This window comes from Nesoenas mayeri (genome assembly GCF_963082525.1).
Source record: "Nesoenas mayeri genome assembly, chromosome: 2".
NCBI lineage: Eukaryota > Metazoa > Chordata > Aves > Columbiformes > Columbidae > Nesoenas > Nesoenas mayeri.
The window spans coordinates 114,501,941-114,528,457 of NC_137543.1; the positions used below are offsets into that span (position 1 = coordinate 114,501,941).

Consider the following 26,517-nt stretch of genomic DNA (forward strand, 5'->3'; position numbering starts at 1 on the left):
TTATTATATTAGCTGTAGTCTGTGTCCAGGTAATGATAATCCTTCAGGCTCTTATCTTTCCCTTCAGATGCTGGAGCTTGTTAGGGTCATCTCTTTATTAGCAAATCTTTCTATGTCTTACTCCTTGTTCATACTGCAGAGCCTAATGAAATGTACGATTCTTTGGCATTAAAAGGACACTATCTACTTGAAAAATCAAAACTATCTGAAACTCTTGTGCCTTTTGTAGTTACATGAAGCATTTGAAGACTGGAAGAAACAGAAGGAAAGCACTGTTTCTTGGTTCTTTTCAAGAGACATAGTATTTTTTTGTAAGCAGTTTATTGTTTTTGTCATGTCAATAAGGCCAACTTTTACTACACAGATCTTTAGCAGAAGTATCATGAACTGAACTCTTCCCTTATTCATTATCCCTCAAACTTGCAGGTTCTTCAAAGGATTTTCTTCTCACCAAGTGAAAATCTCTTAAGATGATCAGAAGTTTACAAGGCAAACCTGGGACTTCAATGAGACATAAGGCAAATCTCTTCCTATGACTCCATTCTGGTTATAAAATAGTATTTCCTGACCTCACAAAGATATTGGGGATAAATACACTGAGATGTTCCCACACCGTGGTGATGGAGGTAAGTCACACAACCAGTAATAAAGTTTTAATTCTTCTGCTAAGAAGTATTTAACCTTTTCAGCCTTGAGACTGTCCTGTGAAGCTGCATCACAGAATCACAGAATGGTAGGGATTGGAAGGGACCTCAAAGATCATCTAGCCCAATCCCCCTGCTGGAGCAGGAACACCTAGACGAGGCTACATAGGAATGTCTCCAGAGAAGGAGACTCCACAACCCCCCTAGGCAGCCTGTTCCAGTGTCTGTCACCCTTACTGAGAAGAAGGTTCTTCTCAAATTTAAGTGGAACCTCTTTTGTTCCAGTTTGCATCCATTACCCCTTGTCTTATCATTGGTTGTCACCAAGAAGAGCCTGGCTCCATCCTCGTGACACTCGCCCTTTATATATTTGTAAACATGAATGAGGTCACCCCTCAGTCTCCTCTTCTCCAAGTTAAAGAGACCCAGCTCCCTCAGCCTTTCCTCATAAGAGAGATGCTCCACTCCCTTAATCATCTTTGTTGCCCTGTGCAGGACTCTCTCCAGCAGTTCCCTGTCCTTCTGGAACTGAGGGGCCTAGAACTGGACACAATATTCCAGATGCGGTCTCACTAGGGCAGAGTAGAGGGGAAGGAGAACCTCTCTGATCTACTCACCACCCCCCCTTCTAATATACCCCAGGATGCCCTTGGCCTTCCTGGCCACAAGGGCACAGTGCTGGTTCATGGTCATCCTGCTGTCCACCAGGACCCCCAGGTCCCTTTCCCCTACATTGCTCTCTAATAGGTCATTCCCCAACTTACACTGGAACCTGGGGTTGTTCCTATCCAGATGTGATACTCCACACTTTCCCTTGTTATAGTTCATTAATTTTTTCCCCGCCCAACTCTCCAGCCTGCCCAGGTCTCGCTGGATGGCAGCACAGCCTGCTGGCGTGTCAGCCATGACAGAAGGAGCCGGTGGACACCCCACATCCTGTACCACGGGCCTCCCTCCACGGCCTCAAAACCGGCGCCTGGCGAGGCCGAGGTGCCTGCGCTTCCGCTGGGGCTCTGCTCTCCGCACACACCGCCCCGCGGCCAAGTGCTACTTCAAACCGCCGAGCCCTGCCCCGCCAACACAGCGTGCCCTCCCTTTCTTTACCACGCCCTCGGCAAACCGCCGGAGCAGCCCTGCGCGTCCTCGAGGCAAACCCGCCCCGCCCCGCCGGGCCGCCCTCCTCACGCACCAACCGCCGCCATTGCCCCGCCCCCCACGCTGGCCGCGGGGAGGCGGAGCGCAGCGCGCGTGCGCCGTGCGCCACGCCCACCCTCGCACACGGGCGCCACCTAGCGGCGCCCGCGGGGAGCCGTGGGTCTCTGCCGCCGCGCTTCCGGTCTCCATTTTACGCCAACGACAGCGGGCCAGAGGCTGAGGCGGTGCTGCGGGCAGAGGGGCCCAGCCTGAGTGGGCGCTTTACCGGGTATTGGGCTGTGCCGTCTCTTTTCCTTCTCCGTGGGTGCGGGCGCGGAGGGAAGGGGCCCACCCCGGGAGGGGAGATACGGGGGTGGCGGGTTGGTGAGGGTGCGCCCGTTGGCCCCGCGCCAGCCCCGTCGCTGTGGCTACCGGCGGGGAGGGGGCGCCTGTGTGTGACGTGCTGAGCCGCCCCTCTCTCTGTTTGCTCCCCCCGGCTCGGCGGGCAGGCCTGGGCCGCTGCCGCCGCCCTGCCCGCGGTGTGAGCGCCAGGACGGGGATGGGCTCCCTCAGCTTCCCCGGGAAGTTCGCCCCTTGACGCTGAACCACCCGGAACGCCCAGAGACTTGAGCGGCTTGGTCTCCCTGAGGAGAAGAGAGGGGCAGGGCCGGGCGCCCCTGCCAGCAGCATGGACCAAAGCGTCGTGGATCACCCGGTGACCCTCATCATCAAGGCCCCCAACCAGAAATACACCGACCAGACCATTAACTGCTTTCTGGAGTGGACTGTGGGCAAGCTAAAATCTCACCTGTCTAATGTCTACCCCAGTAAGCCGGTGAGTTGTTGGCCAGCCCCTTTTTCTTCATCTTGTCGGTAGGACTGGCATTGCAGTAACGTCTGGACAGTCAGTCGAGACTTTCTTTAGGTTCTCTGCAAGATAAACAAGGAACAGCCCTACTGCCAAAAAGCCATCTGAGTAAAGGCAGCGGCTGGGTCTCTGCTTTCAGGGAAGTTGGCAATAGAAATAACTGCTCTTTTATATGGTTTAAGAAGATCAGAATATACCATCCCAAAAGGTGGTGTTGCTGAAGACACTAATGCTTCATTTAACTTCTTTAGGCACTGGAGTTTATGTATCTCAGTTAACTCGATTTAAGACTGATTTTGGTAAATGTAAGAGTTCTGTCAAAGTAATTACACTACTTCAGTGATATCGCTAGAGTTACTATGATCAAGTATATTTACTGAGGTGTAGAGCAGATAGATGTTTATTCGTAATATTATTTGAAAAATGCAATTGAACAATCTCCAGAATTATTTTTTTCCTCCCTCTGCAGAAAGCCTTTTTTTTTTTTTTTTGAGGTGTGCTGAAAACTCTTCCTTCAGATGTTCTACAAACTTGTATGACAGTTGTGACTGTATTTTGAAAGTTAATGTAAATGCTTATATGTTTTTGTCCTCTGAGGAAAATATGATTTATTTCTAAGTGCTTTTAAGTTCTAAATTTGGCAATTAAAAAGAGGCTATGAGGAAACTTATAGATAATAATTGAAAGATAATATTGTACCTGTTTAGAATTGCACTCATACAGAACAGTATGTTTGAAAATTTGTTCCAGAAAACTTCATAAAGGGAGCGATTTAGCCCCCGTGTTGCAGCAGCATGTGGAGCCTAGATTGTGTTTACATTGTAAATTATTAGTATTCACCTAGTTCAGTAGAATTATTGGTATGGTTGATTTCTTTTTTTCTTGGGGAAAATAAAAAGGCAGAATAGTGACTTCGTGACTCAACAGGGGTTTCAGCCTGCTGGAGAAAGCCGAAGAAAAGCAATAAACAGCTTAAGTTGCGTTACTGGTACACTGAGATCTGCTAAGCAGTATTTTAGAGTTTGTGGATTTAGTTGTTGCTGTGAGGAATTCACTGCTGAGAGAGCCTGTCTGCTGGGAAATAAATAAATTATTTCAGCTGATTGCTGCTTCCTCTTCACTAGAATCTCCTCCTGTGACGTATTTGTGTTGAAAAACTAGTTTTCTGACTCATCCTATAGTCTTGCTAAACTGGCCTTTTAGGAAGAATCCTAAATCAACAAGAGGTTTTTTTATGCTGCATTGTAGGTTTTAACCAGTAGTACAATACCATATTTCAGTTTCCTGGAACATCTTTCTTCTGTTGAAAATTGATTCCTCAACATGCCTTTCATTATATATGAGATATATATATCTCACTATAGATGAATAGTTCAGAATCTCCAAATTGTTCTAGGTTAAAGAATGGGGAGTTTCTTTAGTAAATATTATCTCAGTAATTCCAATTTAATTTGGATTTACTGTACTTGCAATTAAACTAGTAACTTAACACAATATTTTTAGTTCATAGAACCTTTCAAGTTAAAGTAATGACATGGGCTTAATAGGACGTCTCCTATATATATATGAGATGTTGAAAAGTGTAGTTTTGGTTTGGTATGTTTTTGTATGTTTTTGATGTTGAGTGTTACTGCTTTTTTCAAAGTTAAGTCTTTATGCTTTTAGAAGCTTTTTTCCTCCTTCCCCCCCCCCCCCCCCCCTTTTTTTTTTCTTTTTAAACCAGATCATGTCCAAAGCTTGTTGATTAAATTTCTATATTCCCTGATTGTGATAGACCCTGGAAATAACTTCTGTTACAATGCTATTTTAAGAGTGCAAGAGTACATCAGAACACAGATGCTCTATACAGGTATTGCAGTGTTCTGGGAAGTGCAGGGTGTAAAATAGAAATCAGTTGCTATCATGCCTATACATATTCTCAAATTTTCACTTGTGACTTTTACCTCATTCTCCTATATACATCTGTAAAGTAGTTGGTAAAGTGATGGTAACTGTAAATGTTGTCCTTAAATTTACAGTTTATTAAGAGTATATCTTCAGAAAATGGGATGGTTAAAATAGGCAAACAAGAAGTTAGGCCTTGGGGCGGCAGTGTTTGTGATTTTACTGGATTAATTTGTGTAAATGACTTGGCTAAACATGTGCAAATTCCAAGTATAGGCAGATTTAGATTAGTATGTATACCAGCCTTAATAACAACTAAACCAAAGTAAGTAACTGAATAAGCTAAATGGGTTTAAAAAAAATGTTAAGTTGTTTTGTGAGTCTACACTAAGGTTCACATTCATCAATATTTTTTCTCCCTGACTGGACCAATTTTTCATAGCTAGCGTATACAGTTAGAGTATCTCAAAGTTACAGCTTTATTTTAGAGAACTTGGAAAATCAGTCTCTATGTGTCAGTCTGGCAGATCTCATTCAGTCCATTAACTGCTGCATTGATTACACCTGTAAATGTTAATTTAAAACTGCTGTTTCTCTTTCCCTTTAGTACCTGTCATCTACTGTATACTTTGCCCACAGTTCTAACCAAATGTGGTTGTTTGGAGTTCTATCTTCTGTGGAAGAACAAGAGAGAGGCCGAGTGACCAAAATACTGAGAGTCTTGTAGCTGAAACAGGATAGCTCAGAGATTGTTTCTGTTTCTGAAGGAAGTTGCTGCTTTAGCTTAGATTCGATGGTTTTAGTAATGTGCTGGGAATAGCTAACTTGCGCTAAGCATTGCAGAAGGTAGTCTTTCTTCAAAAATGAAAGAAAAAAAACCTGCTGACTGATGAATTCTTGCCTTTAAATACGTAGCTTTTGGATTATGTCCTGAAAACTGTCTTCCACTTCGCTTCTAAAATTAAGGTTTTGGAATCATTATAGCTAATGGTATATACTTGCTTCTGAAAACGGGGATACTCTAATTATGAATTTTTTTTAAAGTTGTTTTTTGCTTCCAGTGAGCATCCTGTTCGTTGAAGCAGGAGGTGCGGTAGTGAACCTCTTCTGGCAGAGAATGGGTTGAATGACTTTTCCATTTACCTTGGCATGTATGAATTACTGTGTTTTCGTGTTTGTCACGTCTTCTTCCATCTACGTTTAAAAACAAACAAAAAAATCCCATGCAACAACCCAACACATTTCAGGATTCCAGAATCACTTTCACCTTGAGAATCACAAGTAGTAATCCTGTTGTGCACAGTTAGGTATTTAAGTTACACAGGGAGGAGTATGGGGTTTGAGACCTCATCTTCCCCCATTAATTTCTCTAGCTCAATATGTTTAGCAGTCGTCAGCATACTTATAACCTTTTCTTTTGTGGTCTTGTGGGGAGCTGAAACACCTTACCGAAGGCTCTGTAGTAGTCAGCTTTGAGGGGTCACATTAATCTATCAGTTTTTTCTCTGTAAAGTAGTAATATTAGGAAATAATTGGTACTACATATATCATATTTGAGAAAGTACTTAATTAGATGGGGTTGAAGGGACGTTCATATTTAAGGTATTGAAGAGAAGAACCTGAATTTGGCAATGTAGACAGCTGTATTATGAGTGGGACAGCGAAAACAGAACTCCATTGCCATGCTGAATGATGGTACAAAGATTTGGAGTTGGTTTGTTGTATTTTGCTTGTTTTGTTTTACCTGCTTATTTCTTCTAATTAATCTCCAGATAATCTATATCAGGACCCAGGAGCAAGGTTTCTGAGACTTTTCTTCTGGTTCCACTGGTCATTCTAAAGCATGAAGTTTTAATTTGCAGGAAATCAACGTTTTCTTTCCATGCTGCAAATTCTAGTTTTTCTAAGAAGGCTTTTCCTAAATACAAAATGCAAGTAAACTTATATTGTGTTAGCAGACTGTTCCAGCTTGAAAGGAGCAACCGAAATGGAATAGTTCAGAAGAAATTAGTTTAACATGAGTGACAGGCATTTTTTGTTGTTATTTTAAACATAAATAGAAACAATACAACGTTATGTTGGATTCATGGCAGTGTTTTAGCCATTGGAGTTCCAAATAAATACTTCTCTGTGTTGTGAGACTTATAAAATACTGTATTATGTCACTAATCAAAAATACATAAAAATGGAGAAAAAAATATAGAAAATTATTCTTCAGTAGAAGTGATAAACAGTTCTATACTATGTGTGTCAGGTTGTGCACTTATTTTTTAAAGTAATGTGTTTAATGAACAGCTAGTATGAATTTTGGGGAAAAAAAGTTAAAACAGAAGTCTCTCACATTTAATGTGTACTTTTTGTAACTATTTGCCTAAACTATCTGTATTTTTTCTAATGATATGACCAGATATTTTTCAGAGCTAAAAACAAGTTCTGCAGCTTTTGTATGCTGTTTTGAGTTATAGGCAATCTGTAAAAGGCATGAAAAAAAAAAACAACATCCAAACCTTCTGTGAAGGCTTTTTAATCACAGAGATCTGGATCTCAGGTATTTGTGTCTTAGTATTAGTACAAATAAGACTGTAGAGTGGACAACAGAAGGCTGGGAGTGAAAGGAGCAAGATGTAAGACCAGCTATTTCATGATGGGGAAATTCTTCAGATATTTCATGTTGATAATGCATGTCTGTTCCACTGATGTTAGGCTTGATTTCTTCATGTAGCATTTGCTTGTGTTAGCACTTTCTTTCAAGTGAAAAATGCTATTGTATTAATTTAGGATGCAAGCAGAAGTTAAACTGAACTGATGTTCTGTTGTATTTTAAATATTCCTACATATAAAAAGAATTCTAAGGAGCTTTTTTTTTTTTTAAAAAAAAAAAAGGGAGCTACTTATGCACATAGTTACAGCATGTTAGTGACTTGCTAGTATTAAGATTTTAAAGCTCTTATAGCATAAACTGAATGAGTAGCATCGAGGTTTTTGCTTGTTTTCTTTAGACCAGTAAGCTGTCTCTTGCTTTACTGTACTGGACATTTTACTGTAGATCGGTACCCCAGATAGTTTCCTTTTAAAAAGAATTTTGTCGTTATCTCTTCTGTGTAGAGAAGTTATTATCAATAGTGTGTAATTTGGTTTTGTGGTGTGTTTTTTTGGTCGTTGTTTTTGGTTTTTTAAATAAACATCATTTGCATTACTAAGATATTTTAAACAGTGATGGTGTAACAACAGGCAAAAATGCTTACCAAAGTTTGAAAGCAACCTTAAAAAAAAATCGTGATGATGCTTTTCAATGCTTTCCTCCTTGCTTCCTCTTGTGTTTTTTGTTTTTTGGTTTTTTTTTTTTTTTTGGGGGGGGAGGGGGAGAAGGAAGGGATGTGTATGGGGCAGGGACTAATAAAAGAAATTCCGTGTTGAAAAAGAATGCATTTTGTGCCCTTCTTCATATTTTATTTATCATTCCATCATTTTACTAACTATTTTGGGGTTTGTTTTTTGTTCTTTTTTTTTACCCAAGCCACTTTTCTATCTACTTTTTCAGCAAGTGCTTGGGAAGGTGAGCAGTGTAAAGAGTAGATCTTAAAAGAAAGGAATTTTTGAATATACTTGGTCATCTTCTTGAGCAGTGTTTGCCAGCTAAGTGTTTTTAATAGTTATGGCACTCTTGCTGAGTGCCTAATAACAGAATTCTTTTCCAGAATTAATTTGCAAGTTGGACTTGCAAAGGCTCTGAAATGTTTTTGATGCTGTCTGTTGGTGGTTGAAATTAAAAGGGGTTTTGTCATCTGCAAATGTTATCTCCAGCTGCATATCTGTACAGCAGGAAAAAGCTAAATTCCTTTCTTTGTCCCATCTCCTAGTCTACAAAGGATCAGAGACTGGTGTATTCTGGCAGACTGCTTCCTGATCATCTGCAGCTGAAAGATGTTCTCAGAAAAGTAAGCTTCATATCAGCACCATATGATATTTTATCAGAATCACTTTTTGGGAAGTGGGAATATAGATTTATGTTGTTTAGCTTCAAATTTTCATTATTATATTGAGAAATGTAACCATATGATGTTGATATGTTCGGGAAAATGTGTTTTCGAGTATCCCTTGTATGTAGGATTGTGATTCTTGCAGATTGAGGCATGTTTCCAATTGGTGGGAGAGCAAGTAGGCCATGGAAATCCCAAGCAAGTGATGTGGTGTAGAGTGACTTCTTTGGAGAGTCCCACTATGGCCTACATGGAATCATTTATTGCATTTGTGCTGATGTGGGACATAATTTAATTTCTTGTAGATACTTAAATCCAAGAACGTACATTAAAAATGGCATTTGTGTAAGCAAATTAACGGTAATATATTTTTATGCAAAACCAGAATTCTAAATTCCTGTATGTTTTTGCTGGGAAAGCTGTTTGTTCTGGTTTTATTCGTCAGCTATTAACTGTTCCAATGCTATTTGAAAGTTTGTTGGTTCTTGCATTTTTTTTTCCCCTTTATTCTGCTGGTTTATTTTGGATAAAGTAATTTTACTAATCAAACTTTGGATTCTTCAGTCAGCATTTAAATTAAATCTGAATCCTGAATACACATGACATCTGATGTAGGAAATCTTGAAATACACTCACTTGGTTCTCAAATAGGTTCAAATAGTTTGGATTGTTATCAAGTAATAGAGACTTCCTTAAGTTAGTGAAGTACTTAAAATGAATAGAAAGAATAAGATATTTAGAGCAGGTTGTCAAGAACTTTGCTTCAGTTTTGATGGTAACACAAAACATAGTGCATTAGGTTGATTAAACTCCTTGTAAACAGATCAGGATCATCAGTAGCAAATATTTGGAAAATACTTCAGGTCATTAAACAATTACACAGTTTTTAATCCTACTAAGTAGGTAAACTCTGTAATACAGTACCTGGATGTTGATAATTTTTTTGTAACGTATAAAGGTAAAAACCGATGTACGGACTGCAAAAGTGGGTTAGAATTTAGTATGGAGGAAAGTCTCTAAAGGAGAATAATGCTTTAGTGAAAGCGGACAACTGAACTTGTGTATTAACTATGGAGAAACTGATGGAGAAGAAACTTGAGTATTGCTTGAGTACACTCTGTTACTTAATGAATTCATTCTGAAAAATGTTTTTATTAAATTGGATTTAACTGCTTACCAAAAAAGGATTGAAATTTACTGTGTATAGGTTTACTAGAAAACAGGAGCTGGACTATTGCCAATCAGCATATGTTCTGTACCATTTAAAAGTTCACAAGAATGGTTACGTAATTTACCTCAAAGCTTAGTTTTGCTTGTTAAGGACAAAATGAAGTCTGAATCCCTTAAATTCACTCGTCCTGGTTACAGCAGGCTAGTTTTAGGAAACACAATTTCAGAACTTTCTTATGTGCTAGAGGAGAAACTTTGCGTAACTATTGTCTTCCCTCGCCATGCAGGGGCTGTATTTGGCTATAAAGGCATTTTAATAGCTACAGGCCTTGGGTTTAGTCAAAGTAACTTTGTGTTTAAGACTGATGTTTCTAAATTCACTAAGTTAAAAATTTGTGTTGGAAGAAGAGGAGGTTTTCTTGTGCTCAAGCTTTTAAGGGCTTTTGGAAAAAAGGTATGATTACTCTTTAGTCTCATTCTCTGCCATATTCTTACTAGTTGATTAGCTATAAATTCCTAATGTTATCTGAGGTTTTACTAAATCTCTGAATTTAGCTTTGTGATACTTGCTTTTTTGATACTGAGCAATGTCATTGCGCTGATATAAAATACCTTGAGGCTGGAAGTTGTGGCAGTCTTCAAGCATTGTGATGTCCAACATGTTATGTGTAAATAGTAATATGTTACAATAAACTGTCACATTGAATAAAGCTGTACACTGTAAGGTTACATGTAAAATGCCTTTCTGAGTGGCATAAGCTCTTATCGAGAAAGAAGGTGACTAGTTTAGGTTAAAGGCTTTTGGTGTGATCAGAATGCTGATCACCTGCATTTAGTGCTTTCTGATCATTGCTTACTATCACCAGCTAGTAAGAAATTAATGTAATAGTGAGGCTGTGCTTGAGGCTAGAAACTGATACATGTGTGGGAATTTAAATGAACATGTATGTGGATAGGCTCTGCTAGTGGTAATGCATAATGGTCTATAAAAGCAGTTATGCAGTTCTCTTTATTCCTAAAGGTTAAAACTTAAAAATGACTAAACATCTAGTTTAACTTTTTTTAAGAGTTCAAAAAAACCTCCAAACCTGGTATTTCTAAATGTCATGTCATTAAAAACTGCAGCTTGACTGTACCACGCTGGTTTCAGAAGAGGGCAGAGGGGGTTTTTGTTGCTTTTCTTGTTTAAAATTTGGTTACTAGGGAATCTGTAGTGTGCAGTTTAAATATAGTCATAGGTGTTCCTGTTGCTATGGCCATGCACACTTCAGGCATGTTGATATAGTGGGCTTCAGATTGAAGTTGTTATGGCATCCACATTGGAGGAGGGAGCACATTCATGAAGAATTGGTGTGGGCTGATTACTTGCATGCTGGCATGGCTTCAAGCAGTGCCATTCATTTGCTTTCTCACTTTCAAATATTTAGGAATATGCAAGTCCTATCTAATGCTTCAAGTAGCATTGCCTGAGTGTGGGGCTCTTCAGTTGGGCATCTGCAGGTCAGGCTTGAGCCATGCTTAGACTGGAGTGAGGTGGAGGCAGTGGCTGATGTACTTTTCTAATCTTGGTTGGCTTGTGGCATTCCAGTGCCTACATTTTTCTTCTACCCTGATGTCTTTACTGAACAACACTCTTCGTTAGATCTCCATGTAAATGTAAGCATTCTTAACTCTAGGGAAAACATGTCCTGTAAAGAGTTTGAGGTTTTTCTAACATCAAAGATAAAGCTTATGATATACTTTCCCATGTTTCTCTATATGGTCTTCCACTGGTTCTGCTATACTGCAGTTCTAGGACAAACTGAGGGTAAGTGAATGTTCAATATGTTATTTCGGGCAGCTGCTAAGAAAATATTAGTTGTGAAACAATAGACTTCTCTTGTGTTAGGCTCAAGTTTTGCTTTATGGGTTCTTTATTGATTGCAAATGCAACTTTGAAAGTTGAATTTGTAGACATTTTTTGCTTGTAAATTTCTCAAATATTGTTGCTTTAGCTCTTCAATTTCTTTAATTTTTAGCAAGATGAATATCATATGGTTCATCTGGTATGTACTTCCCGGACACCCCCAAGTTCTCCAAAACCCAGCACCAGTAGAGAAGGTCACGGAGCTTCAACCTCCAGCAGTAGCTCAGTGAGTTATTTTTTTATGCACAGGACATGATTTTCTTCTACACTGAGGAAGCATTCCAGGAATATCTGTTCTGATTTTTAAAATTTGACTATTTAATAGTGTTGTGAAAGTAGATCATGCCATATGAATTTGTACACTTAGACCTGATTATTTAAGGATGTCACTTTGTTTATTTAGAGATTACCTTTTTTCAAATTGTAACACAATTATATTTGATTATAAAGCACTACTTTTTCTAAGCTATTCTTTATTTTAACACTCTTCATCAAAAAGTACATTTTCTTTCCATATCCTCACACCTTTGGCAGAAATTGAGCAGTATATTCAGATTTTGGGCAAAAAGAAAAAGGTTCTGATTTATTTTGTGAAAATTTGTACCGCCGAAGAGAGAGTGGTCAAATTAGTTCCCTTGTTGAGATAGACAAGTGGAGCTTGGCCAGCATTCATTCTGCTTGACAGGAATTGGCCTGTACTTACTTACATAGTAGCTTTGAAGTAGTCATAGTGTCTGTAAGACAGTGAGAAGTAGAAAGTGTTCTTAGTGTTTTATTAGTTAAGCTGTTCACAGAACTCTTGTTTAGGTTGTTTTGAGTCTTCCTCTCTTCACATCCTCCAAAGATGATCTTTGGTTGTGCTGTGTTTTAACAGAAGGACAGTTAATATTTCTCTTGATGACTTGGTTGTTGTCACTGTAATTCCTTTGGCTTTTTCCAGAGCTTGCAGTATCATTAAGTGGCCTTTGAAGGTTAATCAGAAAGGAATGTACATGATACCATTCTAGGTACTTCTCATCTGTGGTGTGTTGATTATCAGCCTGTGGGAAATACCCTTCCAGTAATAAGTTTTGTGTCTTCATTCTTCTGTCATCAGGGTACTGTTTCTGACTGCTGTGTGTAGTCAGAAATATGAACAGTTTAAGCAATAGTAGAGAGTGGGCAGTGGTTGCATTGTGTTTTCAAAGGCTGTGTTTGCAAGCAGGACACAGGGGCTTCCTTTGTGATTGTTTTATTGCTGTGTAGATCAGCTGTAAATGTCTTATTTAGATGACTGTATTAATGTCTGCTTAAGGCAGTCAGTATGCGTAGTGTTAAGTTCATAATACTTTGAAGGAAACAACCTAAACCCAAAGCTTCGTTCTTCCATTTGTTTTTTATTTTTATTTCCCCCTCACTGTCTAGTGGTAAATTTTTCTTGTTTTCCTTTGTAGGGCAAATGTGATATGGGTGTCTTAAGTAAGTGCAGCTCCTCACTTCCTGAGTTGTCAAAGTTGAAGAGGATTTTCTACTGAGTAAACATTACAGTAATGCTTAGCAACAGGATTTGGGGATCTATTCAAACTAAAGTCATGCAACTTAATGGCCAAATTGTGGTCTTTTTATGGTGACAAATAATCTAAGAGAGCTAGATGTTGTCCTGTTTCCAGAGTTAAGTACTGATCTTGGAAAGCATTGAAGATCTGCCACACTAGTTTTAGGGATGTTTCTGGGAGCCTAAGTAGTTCCTCGCCATTTCCCTGTTCCTACCCCCTACCCACTCCCGGCAGTGAGCACAGCAATTTGGATTGGGCAGCTGGCACAGTGAAGAGGAGGAGGATGAGTAGAAGGGGAAACTGAAGGCAAGAATACAGGAATGATATTTTAAGTCACTGCAGGGACTATTGTCTCTAAATAGAAAGTTGTAACCTGACCTTGTAGTTACTTTTGTTAATGGTAGACACTACAATTTTTTTTTTTGCTACTAAATATTCTTTGGATTAAGCTTTAGTTCGGTTCAGCTTTTTGAAACTTTGATTCCCAGTGGCTTGTGGTTTTCTTTGGGACCTATTGAGCACTGAGTCTTCCTGAAAACTTTTTTTTTTAATATGTGCACCTGAGTGCAATTTTGAATTTCTGTTTTTACTAAAGGCTTGCCAGAACCAATGAAATTCCAGAAGACTTGCCTGGTGCTTCTATTTTCAATAAAATTTGTGACAAAACGTTAAAGCAGATAGTTTTTTAAGACATAGTGGTAAATCTTGTAACTATGGCAAAAAGATGCCCAACCTCAATTTTATTTATTTTTAAGAATGCGGACCGTTCTACGTCAACTGCTGCCTCACCTACAAACCAAGAAGCTTCGTCTACATCGTTGAACACTAGTGCAGATGGAGTGAGGCATCGTAACCTTCCACAAGCACAAAGCAATCCCATACCAAGCCACCAGTTCCCTTATTTAATGCAAGGGTGAGTTGGAAGGAATCATCAGCTCTTTGATATTCTTTGAAGTACTTTAAATGTTCAGTTACAATTACGTTTCTTTCACAGCCTGCAAAATGATTTGGTAGTTCATCTTGAAGCATAAAGTCGCATTTTGAAATATTTTAATATGAACAGTAATGTTTTTAGCAAGGAGTCAATTGAAGAGTAAGTGTCCTGGTGCTCCCCTTCAGGCAGGTGTTTTGTTGTTTTTTTTTTCTTCATGCTTTCTGCCCTCAACTTTCTGTTGATAAGTGCAGCTGTAATATTTATTTTATCAGCTACATTGCTAGTTACATCCACCACATAATTGCTTCTGGTTGCTTTTTCTAGTCCTTTATTGTAATCATCAACACCGAATTCTCACCAGAATATGATGATTCTTAGTTTTTGACACATACTGCTCCATATTGAATTCAACTGTAGAAGTGATATGCAGATGTTTTGAGTATGTGTAAGTGGTTGTGTATCTACAACCGAATTTTCATATATACCCATGAAGTGTAACCAGTGTATATTTTTAGATCAAATCTGTTGTTATGTGACTTTCAAGATTATGTAATTTTTTTTTTTTTTAGCTTAAAAAAGCAGCTATAGGAATTTTTAAGCCATGTGACCGTTGCAGCTTCTTAAACTTTCTTTATTTTCTTCCAAGGGGAAAACAGGGAGATAGTACATTCTGAGATGATAGCTGTCATTTCCTCAAGGAGCAGTTTAAAGATTTTTTTTCTGACAAGGTGTTCTCCCAGTACTTTGTAGACTGGAGAATGTCCAAACAAACAAAAAAACAATGAACCTGCTAACAGTAACAGTTGTTTGTGTCACTGGAAGGAAAACGGATGTGAAGAACTGTTGAAAATGTATTTAATTTCAGTTCAACTTACTTGCTCTCTTGTTAGAGTTAACCTAGACTTTACTAGTATTCACTAATTTTCACCCTGAATTCCTTCAAGTCTTTTTAATTATTTATCTGAAATGTATTGTCTACTGGGAAGAAACTGCCTTTTCAGTGGGTGGAACGCATATATTGTTCAGACCACATGTATCTCTGCAGAAATCGTTATACTTGCTTTTATGACAAAGTTGGTGACGTTAGGTTGACTGTCAAGACTGCTGTTTGGTGTAATATAAATTCATTCTAGAAGCAATTTCTTGTGTAAATTACTGATCTGTAAGAAGTTTAATAGTTTTCTAATTAGCTTTTCATGTAAGCATACCCTGAGAGTGAGTTTTTCATCAGTGTGCATGGCGAACTGAATAGCCTATGGACTTCAGAAAGGCAAGAGAACCATTGTTCAGTCTTTAAACTGAATTAATTCAATTAAAATACAGTGAGAGGAATCAGTTTGGAAGACATTACTTTGTTTGAAAAAAAGGATAACTGAAAAAATAAAATACTAAGTCTATGTCTGTATTAGCAAGTAGTGTAGATTGAGAGGAGTGGATCTGTAGACTGACAGGTGCTGAGAACCCAACATCAACGCTGCTCATATTTCGGGGTTTTCTGTCTTATTTGGACTATCTCTAGTTTGGTCACCTGGAATAGGTGCCTGTTTGTGGCTGAAGAATATTAGCAGTGCACCTAAACCACATCTTTAAATTTAGTGAAATCCAAAAGGAATCTGGCTTGTGATCCAAGAGCATTCTGTGCTGCAAACAGAACTGTAATAAGAGTAGGTAACTAGAGATTTGCTTCAGAAGTGCAGCCGTGACCTCAAAAGACGTACCAAATCAACAAATCTTAAATAATCTTAGGACTTTTTTGTAAAAGTAATTTAATCGAATGCTATCAGAATTTAAGGTAGTTCTTTGCTGCAGACTGCTGGACACTGACTGTGCTCTGTTCCAAATAGTTGTTGCCAGTGCCTGCTGTAGTTTGCTGTTGTCGTAAAAAACCCTTTTTAGTGCTGTCAGAAATCTTCTCAGATGCATCGGTTTTTGCTTCAGGGTGCTGCTACTTGTATTCCAGCAATAAGGAAATGCCTTCTGGTTTTTAGCTGTTTTCTTAAACATCATTTGGGGTGATGAGATCTGGCTTTAATGTAATTTATACACAGACCAAGACTTGTTAGGAACAATGAAGAGTTGTAGCTGAAAATTGTGTTGCCTTTGTGGATTTTTCTTACTGTGTCATGACCAAATGCTCTTAATTCTAGCTGCATGGTGAACTATAGGCTCAACTGGTAGGGAAAGGTCTCCAAATATTTGAAAAACTATGTGATGGTCAGTTTTCTTGAGCATTTTGTCACACTTTCATTACTGAAGTAATTTGTACAAATTAGTGACACGAACGGTAGGTGATTAAATGATGGTTTTGATGGTTTTCCAGTTCTTGGTACAAAGCTTCGATGTGTGACTTGAATACCCTTTGGGAAAACAGTTAACTCAGATTTTTAAAGTGCTTTCTGTGTAACATTTTAACACTTTCTGTTGCTTTTTGGGTTTCTGTAATGCTGTTTCCTAAAAATCTAGACTTGAGGTGAGACTGGGCAAGTAGTTTATATACCTACCAAGTCGGTTTGTCGCTGTGCAGAGCAAGGACAGTGTTGTCTGCTTCTGTGGACACAGTCGTGGATCAGGGCCTGCTGTGCTGCGCAGGTGCAAATAGAACAGATGGGCTCAGTCCTGAGATGGCTTGCAGTTTGGATTGGAGAGTACTTGGGAGCAGTAAAGAGACAAAAAACATGAAAGGCTGTGAGATTATTTGTCAGGTGTGGGCAGCCTGTCTGATGAAATGTTTTCATATTGCGTATGTAGTAATGTTTGAAAGCGAGGAACAAAATTGCACACTGACAGCATGCTGTATGTTCAAGGTCATAAATACCTTGCTTCATGAGTAGCCTTTGCTCTATATTTTTCTTTTAAACTAGCAAGTAATGTAGCAGAGCAGGGATGTCAAACTCATTTTCATCAGGGACCACATCAGCCTCTTGGTTGCCTTCAAAGGGCTGGATGTAATTTTAGGACTATATAAATGTAGGAGTAGTTACATTTATAGGACTAAAATTACATTCAGCCCTTTGAAGGCAATTGCGAGGCTGCTGTGGCTTCTGGTGAAAATGAGTTTGACACCCCTATAGTAGGGGATATTGAAATACCACTTCAAGTTGATATCCCAGGCTCCTATAAGACTAACACTAAATGACATGTTTTTGTGGGTCAAGGTCATGAAACAAATGCAGTTTTTGTCAGTCATGCAGATGACAGAGATTGAGCTTTTCTGAATATAAAGTTTTATTTTTCCGTTAGTGGTGAGCAGTATCTTCATGATGACACCAGCTAACTAGCCAGACCTTACCCTCAAATTGAATCCCAGTTACCTCATTTTGGGTGTCTTCTGTAGACTCAAAGAAGTAATTCTGAGATTTGTAGCAACTTAAAGAGTGGCATACCTCTCTTTTCAGAATATTCTGAATCTGCCTGTACCATTTGAGCCTTAAAACTGGATTTTATGATTTTATTTTTACTTATCGAACTGTTCTACTTTCTGTTCTTCTTTGTTTTCCAATCTTGGAATGTGCTTGTCTATCCAATTTGCTTCTCTGCTTGTGCTGTTGCTGCCTTTCTTTTGAAACTTTCTTTTGAAATATTCTGTTTCCTGCCTCTCTTTGCTCTTTTTGGAGAAAGATGAGGAGAAAGCACATGTTACTTTCCCTTTTCTTCTAACAGCAAGCTACCTTGCTTTGCTGAGAAAAGCCTCTTCCTTTGGAGAGGTTCTCCTCACTGGAATACATTACACTGTGTTTAGAGTTGTTCCTGAATTTCAGAAGCTGACTTAATACCCTGGCAGCTGTAATAGCTGTATAAGTGACATCATCTACCTCATTCTGATTTTTGGTGAGCAAATAAAATAGTGCTGAGCTAGTTGGCATTCTAAGGTGGAAGCCAGTTCTTGAATATTTATGTCTACTTTTTCTTGTTAATGGAGTCAGATCTCGAAAAGTTAAGCCTTGCTTCTCAGTCCCATCTCCTAGAAAAGCCATTGGAGGGTGGCGGGGGGAGAAAAAAAGAAAGGAAAAACACAGCAAACAAACAAACCCCAACAAAACAACACTAAAACCAAACCCCAAAAGGTTTGAATGTGAAAGGAAAGAACATAACTGAAATATTTTGTGGTTTGTCATGGTTGACTGGTTTCTTAATCTACTATTAAGCTTTAAGACATCAAGAAAGAGTTTGAAAGAAAGTAGATGCTCAAACATGTAATATTTCTAAAAGATATATTGGTGAGGTAGATATGTTAGCCTAAGGCCTCTCAACTTTAGTTTTAGAGAAGAATTGCCCTAAAATCTTTAACTGATGAGAAAAATAATTAGTGAATTCCTGCAGAACTTAGTCAGGCAAGTTGGGTAGCACTGCTTTTGGTGGCTGAGCTGGAGAAATAGATGTGATTGAACAGTGAGTGATCCTGCCTATTTGCATCCTCATGTGATACTATAACTGCTTGAAATTGAGATATTTCTCAGTGATTTGTCACAATGTGTTACTTAACGACACCCATGTGGAATGTTTGAATCATCTTGATATTTTGAGGGTCAAATGTTTGTATGGGGTTCAGTGTTTTGTGAATTTCGAAGGAATCTTATTTCTGAAAGTGTTTGCCAGTTCAGGGGATAGAAAAACCCATTCTTAAAGCTTGCAGCCATAAAGATAAAAGCATGATTGATGTTTTTTCAATAGCAGCTTGACACCTATGCTGTTCCAGCATGTTAATTATGTACAAGAAAGCAGCATCAGCAAGGCTGCCAGTTCACCCTTGCAATTTGTGAAAGAAACCTGAAGTATTACCTATGATTATCTCAATTTGTATCTGGTATCAGGAAATCAACGTTTGCCTTTTTTTCTTTTTTTCCTCCAAACTGTTGTCAAAACAGGTTATGACTAAATCCAAGCATAGCAAACAGTTTTAGCAGAGGTCATGGTGTTGTATAGCAGACTCTTGTCCAGAATTATAGTGAAATACTTATTCATGTGTAAGATGGAAAAAAGATTTTAATGTCTTCCTCCCATCTTTCTGTCTGGGCATGTCTTGCATATCTAAATGCCTGGTAGACTAATGAAATCTCTTGGTGATATCTTTGCAGGGAGTGCCTTGCTTAGGGAACAGGTGTAGTCTGCAGTACACTTACAGCAGTCTCAGCTTTTGCTGCCTGCAGTCTGAATAAACTTTTCTTCATGCTTTATACTCTCATGCTGTCCTGAAAGATGTCCTGGTTTACTACAGTTCACTGCATCAAAATCTTGGGGGAAAGAGTTGGAAATCTTGCCAAAACATGCTATATGCTCTAGGAGGTAAGAGAGGCTAAGAAGTTTAAAAGCAGACAAAACCAAACCTAAAACTTATGTATAGGAGCATTATATCTATTGCATGTGAACTGGAGTTAAAAACCCATAGGGACAAGAATCACTTAGGCTCGAAATATTGAGGGGGGAGGGAAAGTAAAACATTTACAGTGTTCTTAGTTATGTTCTTCAGAAGCTGTATCTGAAAGATTAGTTTGTTGTCCTTGCTCATGTTCATTTCTTCATGTCTTTGATCACAGTAGTATTACAGGTATTGCTTCTAAGAGGTAGTTACAGAATCCAATAAGTTTTCCCATTACAGGTCCTGCAGCACCTTTAAGGTTGACCTTTGAACTTAAAAGTAATTGTCTATAATTGTGTACACAATTTTGAAAAATTTTCCATGTGATTTTTGTCTCAGAGGTGCAACTAGTGCCAGACATCTAAGTACAAGAACATAAATCCTTTTTCTATAGAAATAACTTTGATTATTGATTTATTGTATAAAAGTATAGTTCTGTATTGTAATGGGTGGGATGATCTTATTAAATGGTGTTTCAGTGTTATTTCAGTGCATTATTTACGGGGACAAATGAAGAATGCTACTTTAATTGCTTTTTTAATATTAGTGAGTTTTATAAATGTGGCATTTAGAAACTGAATATTTTTCTTTAAATCCTTTTATAGCAATATAGGCAACCAATTTCCAGGTCAAGGTGTTCCTGCTGGATTTTCTATGTATCCTGCATTCAGTCCCTTACAGATGATCTGGTGGCAACAAATGTATGCACGTCAGTACTACATGCAATAGTAAGTCTGCATTATCTTAGGTAGTACCGAGTTACACTAATGAAAGGAAGTTATTAAAAACTTTAGTGTTGTTTGCAGTGCTGTCTCTACACTATTTTGTCCAGCAAATCATAAAGTTCAGTTTAGGATTGGAATTAAATTGCTGTGTTAATAAGTAAAGATTTAAGGGAAAATGAAGTGTGTTTTGACATGTATTACATCTGAAACTTTGTTTTTATTAGTGTAGAAAAGAAGACTAGAATAGGCATAGAAGTTATGAGGCATGTTTTTTGACAAAGTAATTTTATGTTTCAATTTTTAGCCAAGCTGCTGTTTCAGCCCAAGTGACTTCCAGCACTGAGCCAGTGGGATCTGCAGTTGCCCAGGCTGTAAATTCAGAACATGCTCCTGCAAATGAGCCTGCAGCAGCACCAAATGTAGCCGTCCAGGACAACAGGCCTGTAAACCCAAATATTCAGATGAATGCACAGGGTGGCCCAGTAGTGAATGAGGAGGACTTCAACCGGGACTGGCTGGACTGGATGTACACGTTCTCCAGAGCAGCAATTCTTCTGAGCATTGTATACTTCTATTCTTCCTTCAGTCGATTTGTCATGGTAATGGGAGCCATGCTGCTGGTTTATTTGTGAGTACAACAGTTGAGTACAGCTGCAGATTTGATACGTGGAGTATGGTGATGGTGTCTAATCCATTTAAACTGTCAAAATTTATCCAAATAAAAGTTTAAAAAAAAAGGTTTAAAAAGTTTAGGCAGTGCTCCTTTACAGGAAAAAAAAAAATCCAACAAGCAGAGAAGCTGATATAAAAAAAGAAATAATTCTCAACACATTTTTACAGCAAGTTGGGTACCACTTATACTTGCACCACAGTGCTCTTAACTGTTAGTGATATGAACAGATCAGTATTGTAGAATTTTGTGCTGGAATTTTAGAAAGTGTGGGTGAGAGGAAGTTAGTTCCTGTAGGTCAAGTGTATGTTTGCATAAACTTAAACATTTGCTGCTTGGATCTGAAAGGAAAATTGTAGAGCTAAATTCTTATTTCAGAAATAACTTATGGCCTTTGTGCAGTAAATTGTGTTCGGCAGAGTTAAGGTAGTTTTACTGTAATGGTGGGTACTAGATCTGGTAGAATTGCAGGGACTTAAAAAAATTTTAATGATTCATTATAAAGACCTAAACCTAAATCTCTTTTATTAAGAAATATCAGTACTGTTGCCATCACTTCCCTTCTATATATGAAAATACCTTAGTGATGTAAATAGAAGTGGAAAACTAAGTGATGTTTGATATTTTGGACTGATGTGATTAATTGAGAGTTTCTTGACATGATAGTCTGTGTCCTCACAAGGACTGTTCTGTTTCTCATGCAGATGTGATAGCTGAAATCAGAATATAGACACTTGAAAATGTTAAGTGAGGCTTATTTCATTTACAATGATAATGTGGTTCAAGCCATAGCTGAAGTTTAAGTTCTTTTTTTTTCCACAGAAAATCAACTTTATGAAAGTTAAATCCGCCTTTGAAAATTAAAATAAGTACTTAAAAATGTGGAGGAGACCCCAAAATATTCTACATGTTTAATCACCTTATCATGGTAAATTATTCATCTTCTGGAACAGAGAGCTGTGAACAGCACTTCTGAAAATTAACAGCTCTTTAAGGCCCTTCTTAACCCAGGCATCAAAGAATAGCCATTTGATCTGTAGCAGTAGGAGTAGTTACATTTCTACAGTCCTAAAATTACATTTGGCCCTTTGAAAGCAACCGCAAGGCTGATGTAGCCCCCGGTGAAAATGGCACTCGTCTATAAGAAAGACATGCAGAAAAATACATGTAGCTTCATTCATTTGAAAGTACTTGAAGAATTTATTGCCATAGTTAGCTGTACCAGAAAAAAAAATATTTTTATTCCTTTCAAAAGAGACAGTTACAACTGTTTCATTTTCTTATGTAGACACCAAGCTGGATGGTTCCCCTTTAGGCAAGAGGGAGGCCAACAACAGGCAGCCAATAACGTGGAAGTGAACCGTGATGGACAACATGCAAATAACCCTGATCTTGAGGAGATGGTAAGAGCAGACATGTCTTTTGAGCCTCGTAGCTATTATATTTCCTTGTATGCTGTAATGTCTGGACAGAAAGTCAGCCTTTGAAGTACAGTTGATTTAACCAAAAATCTTTCAGCATTATCCTCAGTGTTGTGCTTACTGCTTAAATTCTGTATTTTTTCCACTCTGACAATTACTGATTGTCTGTGCTTCAGTCACAGACTTTCTTCATGCTGGTTATTCTTCAGGAGTTTGCTCTGAGGGAAGTTACTTAGTGTAGGAAGATACTGCTGTGTACCTTATGTCAGAGTTCTGAAAAGAAGCAGTTGAATTGCTTCAATTTCTGTTTTTAAAGGAACGACTTATGGATGATGGGATTGATGAAGACAGTGGAGAAGATGGAGGTGAAGATGCCAATACAGAGCAGCAGCCTGGATTCATGGCTTCTGCTTGGTCCTTTATCACAACCTTCTTCACATCACTCATTCCTGAAGGGCCTCCACAGGTTGGCAATTGAAGTGGAAAAGGAACTGTTAGGCAGCCTCAGTAGCCAGACGTAGAAGTGGAGCAAGTTCTAGAGAGTGTTTTAAATACAGTGCAATTTCTGAAAATTTATAATGTTATCTTTTTGATCATGGTGTACAAAAATGTGTATTTTTTTTTCTTTTGGCTTTCTCATGCATTGAGTATTTTAAGCACAAGTGGACTACTAAATGCTTTCCTTAAGATTCTTCTTTTTCTGAAGAATAAAATGTAAAGATATTGGTCTTCCATGTTCTATTTTAATTTCAAATGTGTATTATACTGAGGCAAAAAGCTTGGACTTAATCTGCACCATTACCTCTTTAAAGAGCTGTTAAAAATATGAATGTTGATGGACCTTTCCAAATGCTATCTGTTCATCTGGATAACTTTAACGTATCTTGTGTTAATTTTATGCAGGGTATAAATTAGCACTTGGGATTTGGAGTTCGTAATATCATTCCTGGAAGAACGCTGTAAACACAAGGATTACTTGTTAATGGCATGTTGTCTTCATGCCACATAATACTAAGCCTTTTCTCATGTTTAGAAAGCTAAAAGCTTTTTCTTGAGGCTGTACTGAATCAAGTTCATTAAAGTCGGAGGTGTTTGACAGCTCTTCAGAGACAATTGACAGTGATGGAATAAACCTTAAATGTTTGATACATACAGTACTTTTTAAGAAAAATATAGCTGTACCGGGGAAAAACATGTACATTAGTTTTTTTAATAAAAACTGTTACAGTAACTCTTTTGGATGTTTATATGCATATTTGAATGCAAACAACTAAATAGTGCATCATTAAGGATGAAGATATGATTGATTTGAGAGTGAAATAAAGTTATCACGGTGGCATTACTGATACTGACTAAAGTAGTATGTTTGTAGCAGTGCGTACCTAATGATAGGTATGATCTCAACAGCAGGATATCTGTATTCTTAAACTTAGCCTAATTAAAACTGAGAAAAGTAAAATGGTACATGAGCTAATCACACATTGCTGCTGTCAGTTTTTGTTTCTTTCTGTAGATTTCAATAATAGTCAAGTTTCATTTTTGTTCCTAATTCTGAAGTTATCGTGTGTTTTCTAACTTAAAAATGGCTGCAAAGATTTTGTTATACTACAACCAAAAGAAAGCTTATCCGATTTTCTAATTTTCAAGTATAGGGCCAAGCTCTTACATAGGTCTGAACAAGTGAGAAATACGGTTTTACTTTTGCTTGCTGATGTCAAACTGCTGAAGCTATGCAGTGAAGTTTAAAGCTTAAAAATTTTTCTGTGTGTTTATACTCTCTAACATTTGTCAGGATATCAAGGCCTTATTTGGAGTTGACTTTGAATTGGAAAAAATAAGTTTGTAGAATTACTGTAATTTAAACAGCTTAAATAGAATATTTGAGTTACAAAATAATTCTCATTTACAAGTCTGTGAAGGAGAAATGGAAATGCAAGTCTTACAAGCATCAATTATTTTATTTGCTCTATAGGCAGCAATGATGAATAGATCATGTTTAATTATGATGTTTTACTCCCATGTTACTATGGAGAGCTGCTCTCAATTTAAGTTCTTTACTACATAAAATGTGTATAATTATCCAAGAAATTTTACCCTTTAATTTGGTAGATGGATCTAACTTGAAAAATGTTTAAGAACAATTACAGAAAGATTTTTAAAGGAATGGCACAGAGTGACAGTCTTGGAAGTCCTAAGACTTATTTTTTTGAATGCATTGAAAAGGCTTCATCTTTTTGACCTGTGTGTTCTCCCTCTTAGTTTTTCCAAAAAATTCATTTTTCTTATTGTCCTGAGGTTAGTGTATTTGTAACCTGTGCAGTCACTAGTATCCAGTTAGTAACAGCTGTTAATTGCTTCTTGCTGTCATGGTCGTTGTTTAGGTTTCCTTTATTTTCCAAGCTATAGGAAGCAGTTGGTGGTAGCTCCCTGCTATTAGCTGGGTGGGTTACGAAGGTTTCTCTTATGCTATTAGCCCTGATTTGCTTAAAAATGATAGAATTGTCACTGCTTATTTGTCTTCAGACAAGGAGAAATTTGTTTATGGGCTACACAAGGTCAAGACAGTGAAATGGGAGATCCTGGCTATTATTTAGATATTGAAAGAGATGTCCTGAGAGTTTTCAAATCAGACTGTAAAGGTGGAGCAATGGGTTGAAGAAGCCGGACTTCACAAGAACATTTTAAGGTTGTTGATCCTCCAAGGTTCCAGAACCTTACCAAGATCCCAGCAAAGAAAGCAAAAAGATGGTTATTGAGGAAAATGAATGAGAAATAAGAACGAGATATGAAATGTTACCAAAAAGTAGTAGAAGATTTGAAGACAGAGGAAAGCCAGAGGGAGGAGCGGAAGAGGTGTGATCATTAATGAAGCAAGCATTGAGGAGCAGATTGAGGTAAGAGAGGTGCGTTGTTTTTTTTCTTTTCAGAAAATGAAAGAGCTTGATGAAAATTAGTCAGATTGGGTCTTTATGGGTGTCTGAGCAATTCCAGTACAGAATCAAACAGGATGAAATATGTGACAGGTGATTAAATAGAAATGAAATCTAGGAGAACAGTTGCTTTTTCTTAGCATATCCTTGTAGGAACTGTTCTATAGCATAAAACAAAACACAGTTATGTGGTGCACACCCGTAGGCAAAGCTAAGATGCTGAATTGTAGCAAATCTGTGACATGAGATATGGAACAAAAGGCATGAGGATTAAGGCAGTTTAGGATGTGTGTTGGTATTAATGGTTCTGTGAAATACCTCTGCATCACCCACTTTTACAACTTTGAATAGAGAAAAAGTGGTTGAAAGTCACTCTTTACCCTACCGGAAGACATGAAATGACAGATCCCCTGCATTTAGAGAAAGTCCATGTAATAGCAAATCTGTGCCAGGATGTGCAACAGCTTCAGTGTGTTGGGGCAGAGACAGCCACACCAGAAACAGACAGAAGATCGAAGCACATTCCATTGGTAACACTATGTGCTGTGAAGAGAGTACTGATGGAGCAGGTCTGTGGAAAGCATAGCATAGAGCTGCTCCTCTGCGTGATTTCTCAATATTGTGCTTACTCTAAAAAATACTTTGCATCTGATGTGTGTCCCTACACACATCTGCATTGACCTCCTGACCACAGTTCATGTATTTAGCAATGAGACTGTTGGTTTAATGAGCAGGTATAACATGAAGTCCAAAGGGAGAATTCATGGGCGCAAAATAGCGTCAAAGGGATCCTTTTCCTCCTGTTTAACTAGTGAGCTTGCAAGATCTTCCTTGTGCTTCTGTTTGGTTTGGAGACCTTGGCAGCCAGCCTTGGCTTTCCAGCTGCTCCCTGTTGCCCTTAAATTCAGGTGACTCAGACAGAAATGGCCACAAGGTGCTTGAGGGAAATGCTGCTTCTGTCTCAGACACACTGCTACTTTTTTACTATTGCTGTGGCAGAAGGATGTGTCATGTCGGTTGTGGTAACAGGTGATGCAAAATCGCTTCCATCATATGGTGTGAATGTTTCTGCTGCTTGTTTCCTGTACAACTTAAATGTTTGCCTTTGCTATTGCGAGGAAGCAGTTCAGAATTTACCCCAACATAGTGATTGTGAACTCTGACCCGTTTTCTTCTGGATATGTGCACTGGGCAATCAGAGGTACAGCTGCAGTTCAGCTGGGTGCCCCCTTGTTAATTAGGTTGCAAGCCTGCATTTAATCCGGTGCAAACTTGCTGCCAAAGTGTCCAGGGTGATACTGCATTACTTATGCTGAGATGGCTTTGATGCTACAGGTGTTTCAAGTTAATAAAATTAACG

At 38.3% G+C, this 26,517-nt stretch overlaps 1 protein-coding gene across 5 annotated transcripts; it reads left to right on the forward strand.

Moving 5' to 3' along the window:
* Positions 1-1,934: 1,934 nt before the first annotated feature.
* On the forward strand, positions 1,935-23,573 carry HERPUD2 (HERPUD family member 2). Of its 5 annotated transcripts, XM_080339224.1 has the most exons (9): positions 1,935-2,067; positions 2,288-2,613; positions 8,391-8,468; positions 11,699-11,812; positions 13,877-14,034; positions 20,017-20,139; positions 20,441-20,764; positions 22,095-22,209; positions 22,544-23,573. In XM_080339224.1, the coding sequence occupies exons 2-9, from the start codon at positions 2,467-2,469 to the stop codon at positions 22,703-22,705; spliced, it is 1,221 nt and encodes a 406-aa protein (XP_080195350.1). In that variant the 5' UTR covers positions 1,935-2,067; positions 2,288-2,466; the 3' UTR covers positions 22,706-23,573. The 5 variants fall into 5 exon arrangements, with proteins under 5 accessions (XP_080195350.1, XP_080195352.1, XP_080195351.1 ...); XM_080339226.1 differs by lacking the exon at positions 11,699-11,812; XM_080339225.1 differs by lacking the exon at positions 8,391-8,468.
* Positions 23,574-26,517: the final 2,944 nt, after the last annotated feature.